At 38.0% G+C, this 15,293-nt stretch overlaps 1 protein-coding gene across 4 annotated transcripts in view; it reads left to right on the forward strand.

Moving 5' to 3' along the window:
• MTTP (microsomal triglyceride transfer protein) overlaps positions 1 to 15,293 on the forward strand; it is a 98,572-nt gene that overhangs the window by 73,369 nt on the left and 9,910 nt on the right. For all 4 annotated transcript variants that reach the window (XM_078068992.1, XM_078068991.1, XM_078068993.1 and 1 more), the window contains 8 exons: positions 515 to 672; positions 4,276 to 4,444; positions 5,260 to 5,367; positions 8,686 to 8,898; positions 10,642 to 10,853; positions 13,079 to 13,176; positions 13,304 to 13,425; positions 14,809 to 15,036. In XM_078068992.1, the coding sequence (XP_077925118.1) occupies positions 515 to 672; positions 4,276 to 4,444; positions 5,260 to 5,367; positions 8,686 to 8,898; positions 10,642 to 10,853; positions 13,079 to 13,176; positions 13,304 to 13,425; positions 14,809 to 15,036 (1,308 nt within the window). The remainder of the gene's footprint in view (positions 1 to 514; positions 673 to 4,275; positions 4,445 to 5,259; positions 5,368 to 8,685; positions 8,899 to 10,641; positions 10,854 to 13,078; positions 13,177 to 13,303; positions 13,426 to 14,808; positions 15,037 to 15,293) is intronic.

The following is a 15,293-nucleotide window of genomic DNA, read 5'->3' on the forward strand; positions in this document are numbered from 1 at the left end:
TGTCATAAAAACAATAAAATAAAGAGATAGAACAGGGAGCTCAAGTTATTACAAAGACTGATTTTCAGTGAGGTCCCAGTACGTAAGAAACCTGACACAATAATTCAGCAGTTTTATTTTTTTTCCCCTTCCAACATCTCCTGCTGTCAGCGAAAATCCTGCACAGTTGCAGGATGGTAGTCAAAGCCTGGCCTTAGGTGTAATTCCTTTGGTGTAACAATTGACCTTATAGGCCCAGAAGCCTCGGTTCTTTGGAGGTAAGTACTAACAGACAAAAATGGTCCTCCTGCAGAGGAATCGCACACAGGGTCAGCAGGCCTCTAGATTTGTCTCTGAGAGTCACAGGAATGTGAGAGGGGCAGGAGGCAATCAGGGATATGGAGGTAAGATGCAACAAGCTTCTTTTGCTTGTCAGTTACAAGGCAAGATTTCTTTCCGGGGAGAACATCCCTTGACAATGCGGATGTCCAGAATCCCGAATGGGGTGTGAGCTTGCAGCCGTGTTTCTTTGCAGCTCGCAGAGCACTGGCAGTCAACCAGAAAACACCTGCAGCCTGACCAGCTCTCCAAGGCTGAGGCTGTCAGAAGCTTCCTGGCCTTCATTCAGCGCCTCCGGACAGCAAAGAGAGAAGAGATCCTCCAAATCCTCAAGGCTGAAAACAAGGAAGTGTTGTAAGTTCCCCAGTCTGGTGTGGGGTTGTCTGTAGAAAAGCATTTCTGGGTTATTGGTTTCTTATTAAGAAAGACCCCTTTTAACCAAATACCCAACTTCCAAATCAATTATTGTGCTGTTTTTATATTTTCATCAAAGAGTTATGCCACAATACAGTAATTTAACAATTACTTGACCAGAAATGTGCTAAAACAAAGTTTTAGCAGTGACTCAGAATGAACATTTTTTGAGTGTTTATGAGTTTAAATCAGGTCTAAATTGGTACATAGATAAGGGAGGGTAGGGCTTCATCTTGACACCAGGATGCATGTGCTGCCCCCCTGTGTGTGGACCTATTAATTTACATTTGAAAAGATTCTAGAGTTGGATTATAAAAACAAAAAAAAAGAGTATGACTTTTCAATTGAAAAATGTAATTTTATTAAAGATCCAGTGATCATACCCATCAAAGCCATTTTTTTTATATAGAAAATTGAGAACTAAGGTAGTCAAAAGAAATCTGTGTGTTATTTGAACGTTTGCTGAAAGTGTGATTCATTGACATGCATAATAAAGAGAGTTGACTTAATTCTCAGATTTACTTTGTAAATACAAGTGGTTTTTGTCTGTAATATAGAATTTGTAAATACAAATTCAACTGTATAATATTAATTGCCCTAATGATACAGAAAGTGGTTCAATTAATCTGACAGTCAAAACTAGCCATTAACATAATAAAAAATGGAAATTGGCCAACACACACACACACACACACACACACACACACACAGTACCAGTAGCCATAGTCCCTGAGTTCAAAGGACTCAATTCTCCAAGAAGAGAATTGAGCTTTTTTTCAAGAAGTCTATTTATTCTTGATTATATTTATTTACTTGCCTTGAGGACATTTTTAAAATTGATAGGAATTCCATATGACTAACCAGAATTGGTTGCTCTCTTCAAAAAATAAATATTTAAACCAGAAGTTGAAAGATACACAAAGTTAGAGATTCTCAGACTCCTGTTTTAATCATCGAACTTTAAGATATATTTGTAGGGTGATTTGTCTTTATAGGAAAAGCAAAGATACTGACAAGAAAAGTTTAAAAATTGGCTATTAGTTTAGAATGGAGATTGAATTAAACTTTAACCTTATTTTTCTCCTAAAAGTCTTAAGGTAGCAATTATTTGGATAATTTCATGATGTATTTTCTAAATCAGATTACAGGTTTCTCCTGCTACCCAAAAGTAGAGCCTCCTATGAAACCTTTTGTAACCCGAAATGGTGTAAAGCAAAGAATTACCATTAATTTACATGGAAAATTTTTAAGCATTTCCAAACCGAAAAAAATAACCTCTCTTAGGTTTTACTAATACCTTAGGACACATCTTGCAAATGGATACACAAAATAAATCAAGATAAAGCCCAGATGCTCATAGACACAGTTCTAAGCTATGGTGGCCTGATGCTGAGATGCTGAGTGTAGTTCCCTGGGAAGGGGCTTGGTGGGGCCACACTCGCTGCTCAGGGTGCACACTGCCTCTGTAACGGGCTTGCTGCAAAACATGTTGAATGCTATTTTGCTTTTAACCTTTTTTTTTGGTAAAAGCAAAAATCCTCTTCAGATTTCTTTTGGTTACTAAAAACAGGTACTAATGTAGGTCTTTTGTGAAAGCACAGTAGCCTAACACAAACTTTGGAAAAGCAGGGGATACTTATATTTACGTAATATTATACCATATAATGTGTAACCCACATATAGTGTAGTGTAATAGAAAGGATACTAGGATGAATTAAAATCAGAAGACCTAGTTTTTTTTAAAGATTTATTTATTAGAGAGAGAGAGAGAGAGAGAGAGAGAGAGCGGGGGAGGGGCAGAGGGAGAGAGTCTCAAGCAGACACCCCGCTGGGCACGGGGCTCGTTCCCAGGACCCTGAGATCATGACCTGAACCGAAATCAAGAGTCAACACCTAACCAGTTGAGCCACCCAGGCGCCCCTGGAAGACCTGGTTTTTAATTTTGACCTCCAACAGTGTACAACCTTTGAGCAAATTGTTTACGTTTAGCCTCTCCAAGCCTCACTTTCAACATCTATAAAATACGGAGAATAATTCCTTCTATTTGTTATAGCATAGTGGAAGACATGGTGGTGGAATGTAACATTTCCCAAAGTGTCCATTGTGTGTATCCTGTAATTTGCAGAATACTAACAAGTATGCCAAGAGGAAAGAATTCTGTGAGCAACTGAGTTGGAAAAATGCTGGGTGAAATCAAATCAAATAGTTTTCTTGGCTGTAGAAATTTTCAACATCTTCAGTCGTAAATTATTACATATAAGTTTCCTTAAACATTTTCTAAACTTAAAATAATCTTGAAGATCCCTTTCCTTACATCATTTCATAGGACTAGAATCACGTGGAAAAAAACACTTTGAGAAATACTAATGTATTTAAAATATCATGGATACCAGAGTCAGAAAAACCTGAGTTCCAACCCCAGCTATACACTTAACGGCTGTGGGGCCTTGAACATCTCTGAGTCTGTTTCCTCATACGAAAGGGGGAATATTAGCATTTAACTGACAGAGATGTTTCATGGATTAAATGAAGTAATTGTATTAATAACATCCTATTATTGAGTGTTCTAAGTGCTCTACATAGATTATGTAATCTAATCCTCCCAACAATTCTAAGTAACCACTGTTTTTAGCCCCGTCTTACAGACAAAGAAATGAAAGCAAAAGAGAAGTTGCACACCTAAAATTTCTGGTGCAGTACTTGCGTAATAGGCACCTAATAAGTATTCTCTCTCAGTCTCTGCTTCATTTACTACTAGGTTTTTGTTAGGAACAAAATGATAGAGTGCAAGTGTATCTTTTTTTTAAAGTATAAAGCACTAAACACATGTATGGTGTGTTTATACAATGTGGAATAAACTTACATACATAATATATTCATTAGTATGACAACTAATTTCAGAAATTTTACCATCCCAGACTCAACCAGATTCCTGATGACTGCTGTACATAATTAGAATTAGGAGTTCTGCTCTGTCCACACATAGCCATTATGGTTGAACATTGAACATGAACATGGTAACTATACCATGGTACTTTTGATTTTTAGAAAAAATGAACAACATCTTCTCCCTCAGATATAAATTAAAGTTAAAAGGATTTCCCATCTTTTCTTTAAATAATACTGCCTGAGTTAAATTAGGCATTTGAGAAATGTGTACATTTGCAAAGCTAATTAGATAAAAGAGAATCAGTATTTGAGACCATAACTGTGATGTTTGACTCATAGAGAAAAGACTTTGAACCTAATTTATAATTTTGCCTGTATAATTTTGACATACAAATTTCCAAATTATGTTTGACTTAGGCTATTACAGTAAAATTAGTTTGTATATTCTGAGTATACATTGAATTAGAGAGAGAGGCATTAAAGGAGAGGTTTAAAATAAAATGGGGGGTCTTTTTGAGGAAGTCATTCATTTGTTGTTTGTTTATATGAAAAAATTTCACTTCTTTAGGAAACTCAAATCAATGGAGAGTCTGTGAATGGTAGAGATTTAAATAATTCCTTAAACTGATATCCATGACTCTCCCTTTTTTGTAGACCTCAACTGGTGGATGCTGTCACCTCTGCTCAGACTTCAGACTCATTAGACGCCATTTTGGACTTTCTGGATTTCAAAAGCGACAGTAGCATTATCCTCCAGGAGAGGTTTCTTTATGCCTGTGGATTTGCCTCCCATCCGGATGAAGAACTCCTAAGAGCCCTCATTGTAAGTCAAATGAACACTGGGAAAATAAAGGCTCTCAGCTACTAAAAAAGCTCATTAAGAATCTAGGCAGTAATTGGATTATTTTCTATCCATTAATCCATTACTTGTAGTAAACTGTTTCACATAGTGTCTTCTTTGCACTTCCTCTAAAGTGACATAAACTGTATGGTAAGGAAATTTAAAGATTATATTCACCTATCATACAATTAGACATAGAACAAAATTTCAGAGATGAATCTTGGTTATGCTTCAGAAATTGATTTTAAAAGATTTGTTTTGACTTCAAAAGTCTTCCTGGCATCTAATATACAATACATTGAAGAGATACAATTCCTCCAATATTAAAAAATTTACATTGGAAACAAAAGTTAGACTTCTCTTGGATCCAAGATTTAAAAACAAAATGTGTACTTATCCACTTATGATCTAGTGGAATAACTCATAATCTTTTTGGAAAATGAGACCATTTGAGGACCTGATAAATCAGTGAAGCTCCTCTTCACCCATATGCAAAATTTTACAGACTATTTTTTTGGTTCACTGACGCAGTGAACCCAATCCATAAACCCCTCAGGAGTTCATAGACCCATGTTAAGAAGACCTGGAGAGGAGAGATTCTATTAATTCTTCAATTTAAAGTAGAAAGTGAATTTGTAAGTGTCCCCAAATCAAAATTTTCAATTTGCTATCTAGGAACATAAAAACATTTTCCTTAGACATAGGTTATGTTGCATCTTAAAAAAACATTTCTAAAAATGTCCCTTGGAAATGTTTAAATGTTTTGATAACCTATTTTATCTCTGTTTGGTTAATAGAGTAAGTTCAAAGGTTCCTTTGGGAGCAATGACATCAGAGAAACTGTTATGATCATCATTGGGGCCCTCGTCAGGAAGCTGTGTCAGAATGAAGGCTGCAAGCTCAAAGTAAGTGCAAATCCAATCTCATGTATTATATAGTTCTGGATCATTCTGTGTATACTCACTGAGCTGCCTATCACTGGCACTCCTAATCTCCCTTACCCTACTCCACTTTCCCTATTTCATAGCAATTATTATCATCTAACATATTTTAGAATTCAGTTATTCATGACATTTATGCTTATTTCTGTCTCCCACTGAAATGTAAGCTCCATGCAGAAATGGATCTTTGTCTTGTTAACACCAATTGCTTAAAATAATTGCTGATGCATAGATAACATTCAACAAATACTTGCTAAAGAGTGAATAGTCTATTAATCCTTCACCGATATATATTTATTGAATGCCCACTACATATGTGGCTTTCAATGGCATGTATGATATAGTTCTTTTTCTTAGAAAAATATTAGACTCCAGGGCTATCTCCTAGAGGAGAACTTTTTTAAAAAGGTTTATTTATTTATTTTAGAGAGAGACAAGGAGAGAAAGAGAGTATGAGTGGGAATGGCAAAGGGAGAGGGGGAGAGAATCCTAAGCAGACTCCGCACCAAGCATGGAGCCCTACACAGGGCTCGGTCTCACAACCCTGAGATCATGACCTGAGCGGAAACCAAGAGTCAGATGCTTAACTGACTGAAGTGCCCTGGGGAATATAATAAGTGTGGTTTGCAGTTTTGAGTTTTGATGGAGGGAATTTTGTTACTTCTGATTACCCAGAGCTTTACATTTTGTTTTTAATTTCATTTGCTCAAAGCTTCTCCATTTGTCTGAGTGGACTATTAATTTTAACATCTTTCTCATAAAAAAACCAAAACCTCACTTTGTAAGCTTAACTAGTTATAGAAAATCCAAATGGATTAATATCCAACACAGCCTATCTTTCTATAATGCAAATAGATTAAAGATGCTGAATATATAAAAAGTCTTTTTTTGGTCCACATTCATTATACAGTCAGCTTCTAGTCAGCATTTTTCTTCTCTCTCAAAAAAGACATCACTATATTATTTTGCTTGCTGAGTGCTTGCTCTTAAAAATAATAGGGAGAACATTCTTGAAATAGTGCCAAAAGAGACAACCCAAACTAGAAAGTAACCTAAGTAGGAAAAAGATTACTAAAAAAAAAAAATGGCTTTGAAAGTGTTTGAACATCAGCCTAGTGAGTTCTGGCAGAGATCAAATTTGTATTATTTCTATGACGTCAAAGAACTATGACTTCTTATATTTTTTCAATTTCCATAATTATTTGAATAGCCGATTTACTTCAGTAACCATATATCAAATATCTTGACTAAAGACAAAATTCACATATGAAAACATCCATTCAGCAGAATTTAATAAGTATCTACTCTGTTCTAGGGGTGATGTTAATCCCTTAATATAAAGATGCATAAAATATTCTACCATCCTCAAAGAACTCCCAGTCCATTTATCAAATACAAACAAAAAATAATATTGAAATATAAACAAAGTGCTTTGAGAATACAGAATATATAGCAGACTATTCTGTTTGGGGGTGCTGGAGAAGGTTTCACCAAAATAGTAATATTTAAGCTTTGTCTAGAAGAGCTTTTTAGGTGAAGAGATGATAGTATGGAATGAAGGACATTCTAGGAAAAATACAACAATGCATGAAAAGGCCCAAAGTCAAAATGGGTCTGGTATGCCTGAGAACAGTGAGAAATTCTGTGGAGCTGGAGCACAAAGTATTCATATTTGTGGGGCAGATGGGTGAGAGTAGAGCACAGGAAAAAATGGAAGAGAGAAAAGAAGTTGGATCTTTATTTTTTTTTTTTTAATTTTTTTATTGTTATGTTAATCCCCATACATTACATCATTAGTTTTAGATATAGTGTTCCATGATTCATTGTTTGTGCATAACACCCAGTGCTCCATGCAGAACGTGCCCTCCTCAATACCCATCACCAGGCTAACCCATCCTCCCAACCCCCTCCCCTCTAGAACCCTCAGTTTGTTTTTCAGAGTCCATCGTCTCTCATGGTTCTTCTCCCCCTCCAATTTCCCCCCCTTCATTCTTCCCCTCCTGCTATATTCTTCTTCTTCTTTTTTTCTTTCTTAACATATATTGCATTATTTGTTTCAGAGGTACAGATCTGAGATTCAACAGTCTTGCACAATTCACAGCGCTTACCAGAACACATACCCTCCCCAGTGTCCATCACCCAGTCACCCCATCCCTCCCACCCCACCCCCCACTCCAGCAACCCTCAGTTTGTTTCCTGAGATTAAGAATTCCTCATATCAGTGAGGTCATATGATACATGTCTTTCTCTGTTTGACTTATTTCGCTCAGCATAACACCCTCCAGTTCCATCCACATCATTGATATTCGGGAGGATAGATGGCAGGGCAGGGGGCCTCCATCAAACTTTTTAATGTTTTAATCAATCTGATAGTTGAAAAATAGCATTTCTCTGAGTACACATGAAATTTAGTATCTTTCCTTCTATTTGGGGACCTTTTATATCTTCCCCCACCCCCATCTCCCTCTCTCTCTCTCTCCCCTACTATATGTGTGTATGTGTGTCCGTGTACCTGCTGCCTAATTTCAGAATTTGCAAATCCTATAGTTGAATTAGACCTTAGGAATCTTTAAAGATGAAACTGAAGCCCCTAAAACATATGTAGTGGCAAAGACCAAAATCTAGGCATCCCTATTTGTAATTTGCTTTTCCATTAAACTATTAACTTATAGTCAATTCTTTTTTTTTTAGGCCAGAAAAAGGGGCCTTTTTGATTAAAGAACATATTTGAAAAATACCTAGCAAAGTGTTTGCCACATAGAAGGCATTCAAGAAATATTTTTTGAACTGTATGGTAGCATTAATCAAATTGGATTCAAGTGGAAACAAGCACTTTTTAAACATTTAGAACAAGACCTTATGGTCAAGTTCTAAGTACTTTCACCAAACTGTTACTTAAGAAAAAGCGTGTGGCATCACTTAGGTGCCATCTAATTGTTCCTTTAGAAATTCAATGAACAGGCAGTTTTATGAATAATCAATCACAAAGGGATTTTAAAAATGACTTTATACATTCAGAATGTGTTCAAAAGTAGATATGTCAATTATTAATTGTACTCATTCCTTCTTAAGAATATGTTAATGTATGCATTTTAAAAAAAACACAACACCTTTATCAAGTATACTTGTTCATTTTCATTGTGTGTCTCAGTCAGGCAACCAGTACAAAACTTTCTAAAACTTTGGGTTGTTTTCTTGGACCCAAGAGTGAAGCCAGTCTTGTCCAAGCCTTATTTAATATATGATTGTACATATGTCTGAGGTAGTACATCAATTTTTTAGGCAGTGGTGGAAGCCAAGAAGTTAATCCTGGGAGGACTTGAAAGACCAGAGAAAAAAGAGGACACCATGATGTACCTCCTGGCTCTGAAGAATGCACTGCTTCCCGAAGGCATCCCACTCCTTCTGAAGTACACAGAGGCAGGGGAAGGGCCTGTCAGCCATCTTGCTACCACCACGCTCCAGAGATACGATGTCCGTTTCATAACTGATGAGGTAAATTCCCCAAGAGTATTTGCAACATTCACAGAAGGAAAAGAAGCGTGTCTAAACTTGAGTCAAATGCAAAGTTCTCTGAAGTCAGCCTTTTTTTTTTCCCCCCAAACTATCTCTCTTTCCTGTTTAGAAATAACTCTTAAATTGGATTTAAGGCTATTCTGAAGCAGCCTTACATTTTGAATAGATAATGTCCTGTATCCTGAAGCATAAATATTGAAGCACATCCTCTTATTTTAAGAAACAAATTCTTTCCAGAAATACCTTTACTTCCATAAGTTTTAAAATACTGTTAAATGTTTCCACACTGAAATATCCTGGCTTAAGAATTTCTGTGTTGGTTCTTATAGCTGCATTTTCAGGAAGCCATCTAAATTAAACTTTGGTTAGAACAGAAAAGTTTTTAAACTTCAAGATAAGCTGCCTGCTGAGAATGATATTCCCAGTTCGCAGCTGAGCACCTTCCCACTACTTTTTTTGTGTGTGTGTCAAAGTTGGTAGACTGCAAAGCATGATGGCTAGAGTCATGGGCTTTTGAGACAGACACCTACCTATAAATTCTGGCTATTTTTTCCCAGTTGTTTGTCTCAGGTGAGTTGTTTAACTCCTCTACACTTGAGAACAAGGCCAGCATTTGGGGGAAATAAAAAAAGCAGAGGGAAATGGAATTGAAAGAACTGTTTATAAATGCCTAGTACAGAAACCCCACCCCCATACCACATATTTTTTTTTTTTTTTTTTTAAAGATTTTATTTATTTATTTGAGAGAGAGAATGAGAGAGAGAGAGAACACATGAGAGGGGATAGGGTCAGAGGACGAAGCAGACTCCCTGCCAAGCAGTGAGCCCGATGCGGGACTCGATCCAGGGACTCCAGGATCATGACCTGAGCTGAAGGCAGTCGCTTAACCAACTGAGCCACCCAGGCGCCCCCATACCACATATTTTTAGGCAATGCTAGTAACCAACAAAATTATTTGTTGCCAATATTTGTTGCCACAGAAGCCATTATTTTAGCAGATTTTCTTTGGTGTTAATGTTTTGTTAAGAAAAGAGTTCCCTAATGTAACTTGTGGACTTTGGGTGACAATGGTGTGTCAGTATAGGTTTGTCAAATGTAACAAATGTACCACTGTGGTGCAGGATGCTGATGGGGGGGGTGTTACATGTGTGTTGGGCAGGGGGGACACTAGAGGCAAGGGGTATATAGGAACCCTCTGTACTTCCAGCTTAGTTTTGCTGTGAGCCTAAAAGTGCCCTGAAAAATGAAGTTTATTAATTTTTTAAAAAAGGATAAGGGAGGATCCTGAGGGACTTCATTCTAAGGAAATATCAGTTAATATAGCCATAGCTCCCCAGTAGTATCTTTAAAAATCGGTATTAGTTAGGTGACACCATGATATGCTGCAATAACAAATGAACTTCAAAATCTCAGCTTATCAAAAGTTTGTTTCTCATTCATGCCATGCCTAATGAAGGTAAGGGAAAATGTGGCCCTAAGTTTACTACAGTAGTAGTAAAAAGAGAGGGAGAAGGCACACCAGCTCTTAACTGTCCAAGTCCAGAAGTCACCCACAGCAATTCTATTCATGGTCTGTTGGCTAGGACTGTGGCCCCAACCTAACTGCAAAGAACCCTGGGAAATGTAAGAGCACATGCATATTTTTAAGAGCACTAACTATTCCTATCACAATATCAACTTAAAAAATCTAGATGTGTCCTAAGTTTGAACATCTTTGAACAGGTGAAGAAGACTTTGAACAGGATATACCACCAGAATCGTAAAGTTCATGAAAAGACTGTACGCACTACTGCAGCCACCATCATTTTAAATAACAATCCGTCCTACATGGAAGTAAAAAACATTCTGCTCTCTATTGGGGATCTTCCCAAAGAAATGAATAAATACATGCTCGCTGTTGTTCAAGACATCCTACGTTTTGAAATGCCTGCAAGGTATGATGGAGTGCACCTGTCTCTCTGTTTATCTAAGAAAACTTACTTGTTCAAGCTTATTTGTACATTGGTGTAGTACACATGTGGCTAATAATAATGGTGCAGTCATTATGCTAGGTTATGTTACATAAAACCAGAGTTGGCCAAGTTTCCTCGAAGAACTATTTAGCAGTCCAAATAAGACAACTTTACTTTGGCACTATGATTTGAAACCCGGGGTTCAGTGCTAATGCTGGCACTCCAGCTGGATTTTTACTTAGGTCTCCTGATCAGTCTGGTAAGTATATATTGCCAAACGTTTGTGATGTTTTAAAACACAACTACATTTTTAATAGGACTATTTTTATCAATAGCACAACAATGTGATATAAGTTCTCACCAAATGGTCTTTCATGTTAACTTTCCAAAGGTTAGTGATCTAACATTGAAGCCTCATCTATCACAGATCAAATGAATCTACCATTTAAGTTAAAAACCTCAGGCATGGCTCTCATTTTGGGACTATGCAACGTATGGGGAGTGGGATCAGCAGACTTCATCCCTTTTAGTAACTCTTACTGGATTCCTCTTCCTTCCAGTACCCAGGTCTCTTCTTCCAAATTCACTGATGTCTCCCTTCAAAGTGGTGCTTCTGCAGAGCTCTCTGCACTTCCTCATTGAAATGAGAGAGCTGGAAAAGAAATTTCCATTTCCCCTGAGTTACTTGCACAGCAGGATCCCTAGGAAAGATCAAATTTGAGCATTTTCAGTTGAAAAGGAAAACAGACATGGGGGAGGTTGGAAAATAGATAAAGACAAAGGAAAAAATTTTTAAAGGCAATAAAAGAAAGGGGTGTGGGAGGAGTAGGTAGAAGGGAGAAAAGAGCAGGACAGATAAGGAGGAAGAAGGAGCAGATGAGTGAGGGAGGAAGAAGCAAAATCTGTCTGTAGCCATGTATTCCAAGTGGAATGGATTTGACTTCGATTTCTTTGTTTGCTTTTACGGGACTGTGGAGGAGATCCTGGGTGGGTCTACTGCCCTTGTCTTGTGAACCTAGTGATGCAGGGGACAGTAAAAGAGGACACAATGGGGTAGAGAGCAGCCAGGGAAAGGGGAGGAAGCCGTCGCAACACTGCCAGGCAGATTCTCAGGACCAAAACGGTTAGAGTTGGAAAGGACATTACAGGCCACTTCGCTTGGTATCTCTCTCCAGTGTGGAATCTACTCTCCTAGCAGGTGGTGTCCAGTCTTTGCTTGCACCTGTCCAGTGGCAGGGGGCTTGCCTCCTCTGAGGGAACTTGTGTCATTATTCAGAGACTATCACCAGTACTTCTTAATGTAACTGAAAGTTTCTTATTGGCCCTATTTGCCCCAATCCCTGGAGCAAAGCAGAGCAGGTCTAATCATTCATCCAAATGCAGGCCCTTTGATTATTTGAAGACAGCCATCATGATCTCCTCACCCCTTCTTCTCCAGGCTAATATCTTATAATATTGGGGGACCTATAGGGTTACTATTCCCTTCCTCAATAATTTTCTACCTCAGATCTAGATCCAGATTTCTTTAGTTGATTATTTTGATATTTTTTGTGATAGTACCATAATTTTGTTATTACTGATATGATTAGTGTTAAGTAGTCGGGATCAGAAAGATCTCAGCACTCCTTAGATAGTAGACAAGATAGTGGCATAGGGTAAGGTTTAAGACTTACTTTAGAGGAGATAATCATTCATTTGTGGGTTTTACTGAGATGTCTCTTTAATTGAAAACTCCGTAAGTAGAAAAAATTCCTGGAAATGAACTGTGACATGTCATCAGCCACTGATAAGGTTAGAGAGCATAGGAAAATGTTTAAAGAAATATTGAGCAAACCAACCCCCCCATCCAGTTTGGTACAGCTTTCCTTGAAAGTATATACTATTTAACAATAGAACCATGATGATTCATAGAACATGTATTTTCCACTCCTGAGGTGTGTCCATCAGTTGGTTTAAGCCATTCATAGCTGGGCGTCCTTGCCTTGCTGTCATTTTGAGACCAACCTGAATTTCAAATATCTGAGGAATGAAGGGGAAAGCCCTAATGCTAATGCTGGCACTCCAGCTGGCACCTCCCCGGTCTTGGAGTGGCATGAGGAAAATTTGGCCCCCTCTTTTTTCCACTGAGGATTTGTTTTTTTTCCAAATCTGACTTAGGAAGCCACCATTACAATGAATGTGCAGCTTTTTCCTTTTCTGTGTTGCAGCAAAATGGTCCGTCGAGTTCTGAAGGAAATGGTTGCTCATAATTATGACCGTTTCTCCAAGAGTGGATCCTCTTCTGCCTATACTGGCTACGTAGAACGTACGTCACCCAAAAAGGGGTTCTCCCTCTCTGCCCTTCTCCAAGTTGGTATTGCTGGAACTGTTACTAAATTACAGGGGTTTGGGTGTTTTACTGTTTTTTTTTTTGTTGTTGTTGTTGTGATTAGGTTCTCCCCACTCAGCATCTACTTACAGCCTGGACATTCTTTACTCTGGTTCTGGCATTCTAAGGAGAAGTAACCTGAACATCTTTCAGTACATTGGGAAAGCTCATCTTCACAGTAGCCAGGTAACTCATTTTCCATTAGTTTTGCTTAATAAAGTATGTAAAAAATTAGTCCAAAGTAGAATAATAGATATTCTGGTGGTAACACTATAGAATGCATAAGTTATTGGTGGCTCCTGTTTTAAGTAGCTTGTGATTCCATCATCTGCGGGAGGCTGTATGGTTTATAATTCCAGAGAGAGTTTCAAGTATGAACTTGAAACCTAAGTAATTTGATTTACTAGACTTGCCAAATATCTGTTTGTCATTTCAAAGGCAAACCTATTCACAAAATTGAAATTGTGCTAATATTTTTCACTTATGTTTTAAAAAATATTATATTTTTATTCATAGATATATTCCTTAAAGTTCCACGTATCTAACTCTGGAATGTATTTTCCTTCTCTGGGTGTTTCTATGAAGAAGTTGATTCCCCATAATAAAAACATTGACTCTCTAAAGAGTCTATGTTTTTCAGTACCACCAAGAGGAAAAAGAATAAAGTGTAGGCATCTGACAACTGGCTGAATTCCATCTCTTTAGTTTTATTCAAAATTTGGTTACAATCTATAAAGGCTTCCTAATTATAAACTATACTTTCTTTTTAGTTTTTATGCATATCAAATTATAACCTTCTCAATAAGCTCATTTAAGCATTAAAATTGATCCAGTACTACACAAACTTGAGTTCTTATCCATATTATATTACTATACCCTTCAATGAGACTCTAGTTAGAATACTATGTCCTTCTGTCCTGAGGAATCACCATCTGTTTGCTGATAGGCACTTGGAAATGCCAAACATCCAGTGGTTATGGGGCTGGGTATGGGGGACAGAGAATATATAGGATTCTTATGTATGGGAGAGATCTTGATGTGAGCCTCTATCATCTTTTCTTTCAGCTCGAGAGAGAAGTTTGGCAGGAAAGGTGTGAGTCATGGCTTAGAGTGCTCCACACCCCCTCGTAGGAGCAGCCTTACCGCTACTGTCCCAACATTTCTCCATCTCCTGTTAGGAGCTCTGCAGGACAGCTGGTCTATTGTATATGACAGTCCTGGAGGGACTAAGAGTCTTGAGGATGACACCATAAAATGGAAAGCCCATGGCCTTGGTAGACAGAAGGGGTTTGAGTTCTGTCTTTGCCATTTGAGATTTTTGGTTTTTGGTTATCTACATCTACAAAAGGGATAAAAGGTTGCAAGGATTAAATGAAGAAAACGAATTCACCTTATGCTCAGGCATAGAGTTGGTTTTTTGTTTTTGTTTTGTTTTTGTTTGCCTAGCTGCTGCAGCTGCCTGAATTTCTGACCCTTAGGAAAGTTCTAGCCACAGCTCAGAAGCCTCCCCATCACTTACAGAACAGGCAGGGAGCTGATGTCAGCACTGTTATTTCCATTTTTCCCCAGGTGGTCATTGAAGCCCAAGGACTGGAGGCCTTGATTGCAGCTACTCCCGATGAGGGAGAGGAGAACCTTGACTCCTACGCTGGCATGTCAGCCATCCTCTTTGATGTTCAGCTCAGACCTGTCACTTTTTTCAACGGATACAGTGATTTGATGTCCAAAATGCTGTCAGCATCTGGTGACCCTGTCAGTGTGGTGAAGGGACTCATTCTGCTGATAGATCATTCCCAGGTAACCCGTTTCTTCTGCAACTATTTATTTAATCCCTAATGTGTTCCAGGCACATTTGAAATGGGTGGAACCTCAGAGGACAAGGTTCCACCCATCTAGGAGTTCACATTCTAAGCACTCACCCTCTTGGTATTGCTGCCCTTCCTCCTTTTCCCCTTTGTTATTAGGAAGCAGCCTTTTCTTTCACCTTTGTTAGCTGATGAAAACACATCCTCAGTGTTGAGGCAAAAAAGAAAATAGTCAATATAATATGAATA

This window comes from Halichoerus grypus, chromosome 3 (genome assembly GCF_964656455.1).
Source record: "Halichoerus grypus chromosome 3, mHalGry1.hap1.1, whole genome shotgun sequence".
NCBI classification, from domain to species: Eukaryota; Metazoa; Chordata; class Mammalia; order Carnivora; family Phocidae; genus Halichoerus; species Halichoerus grypus.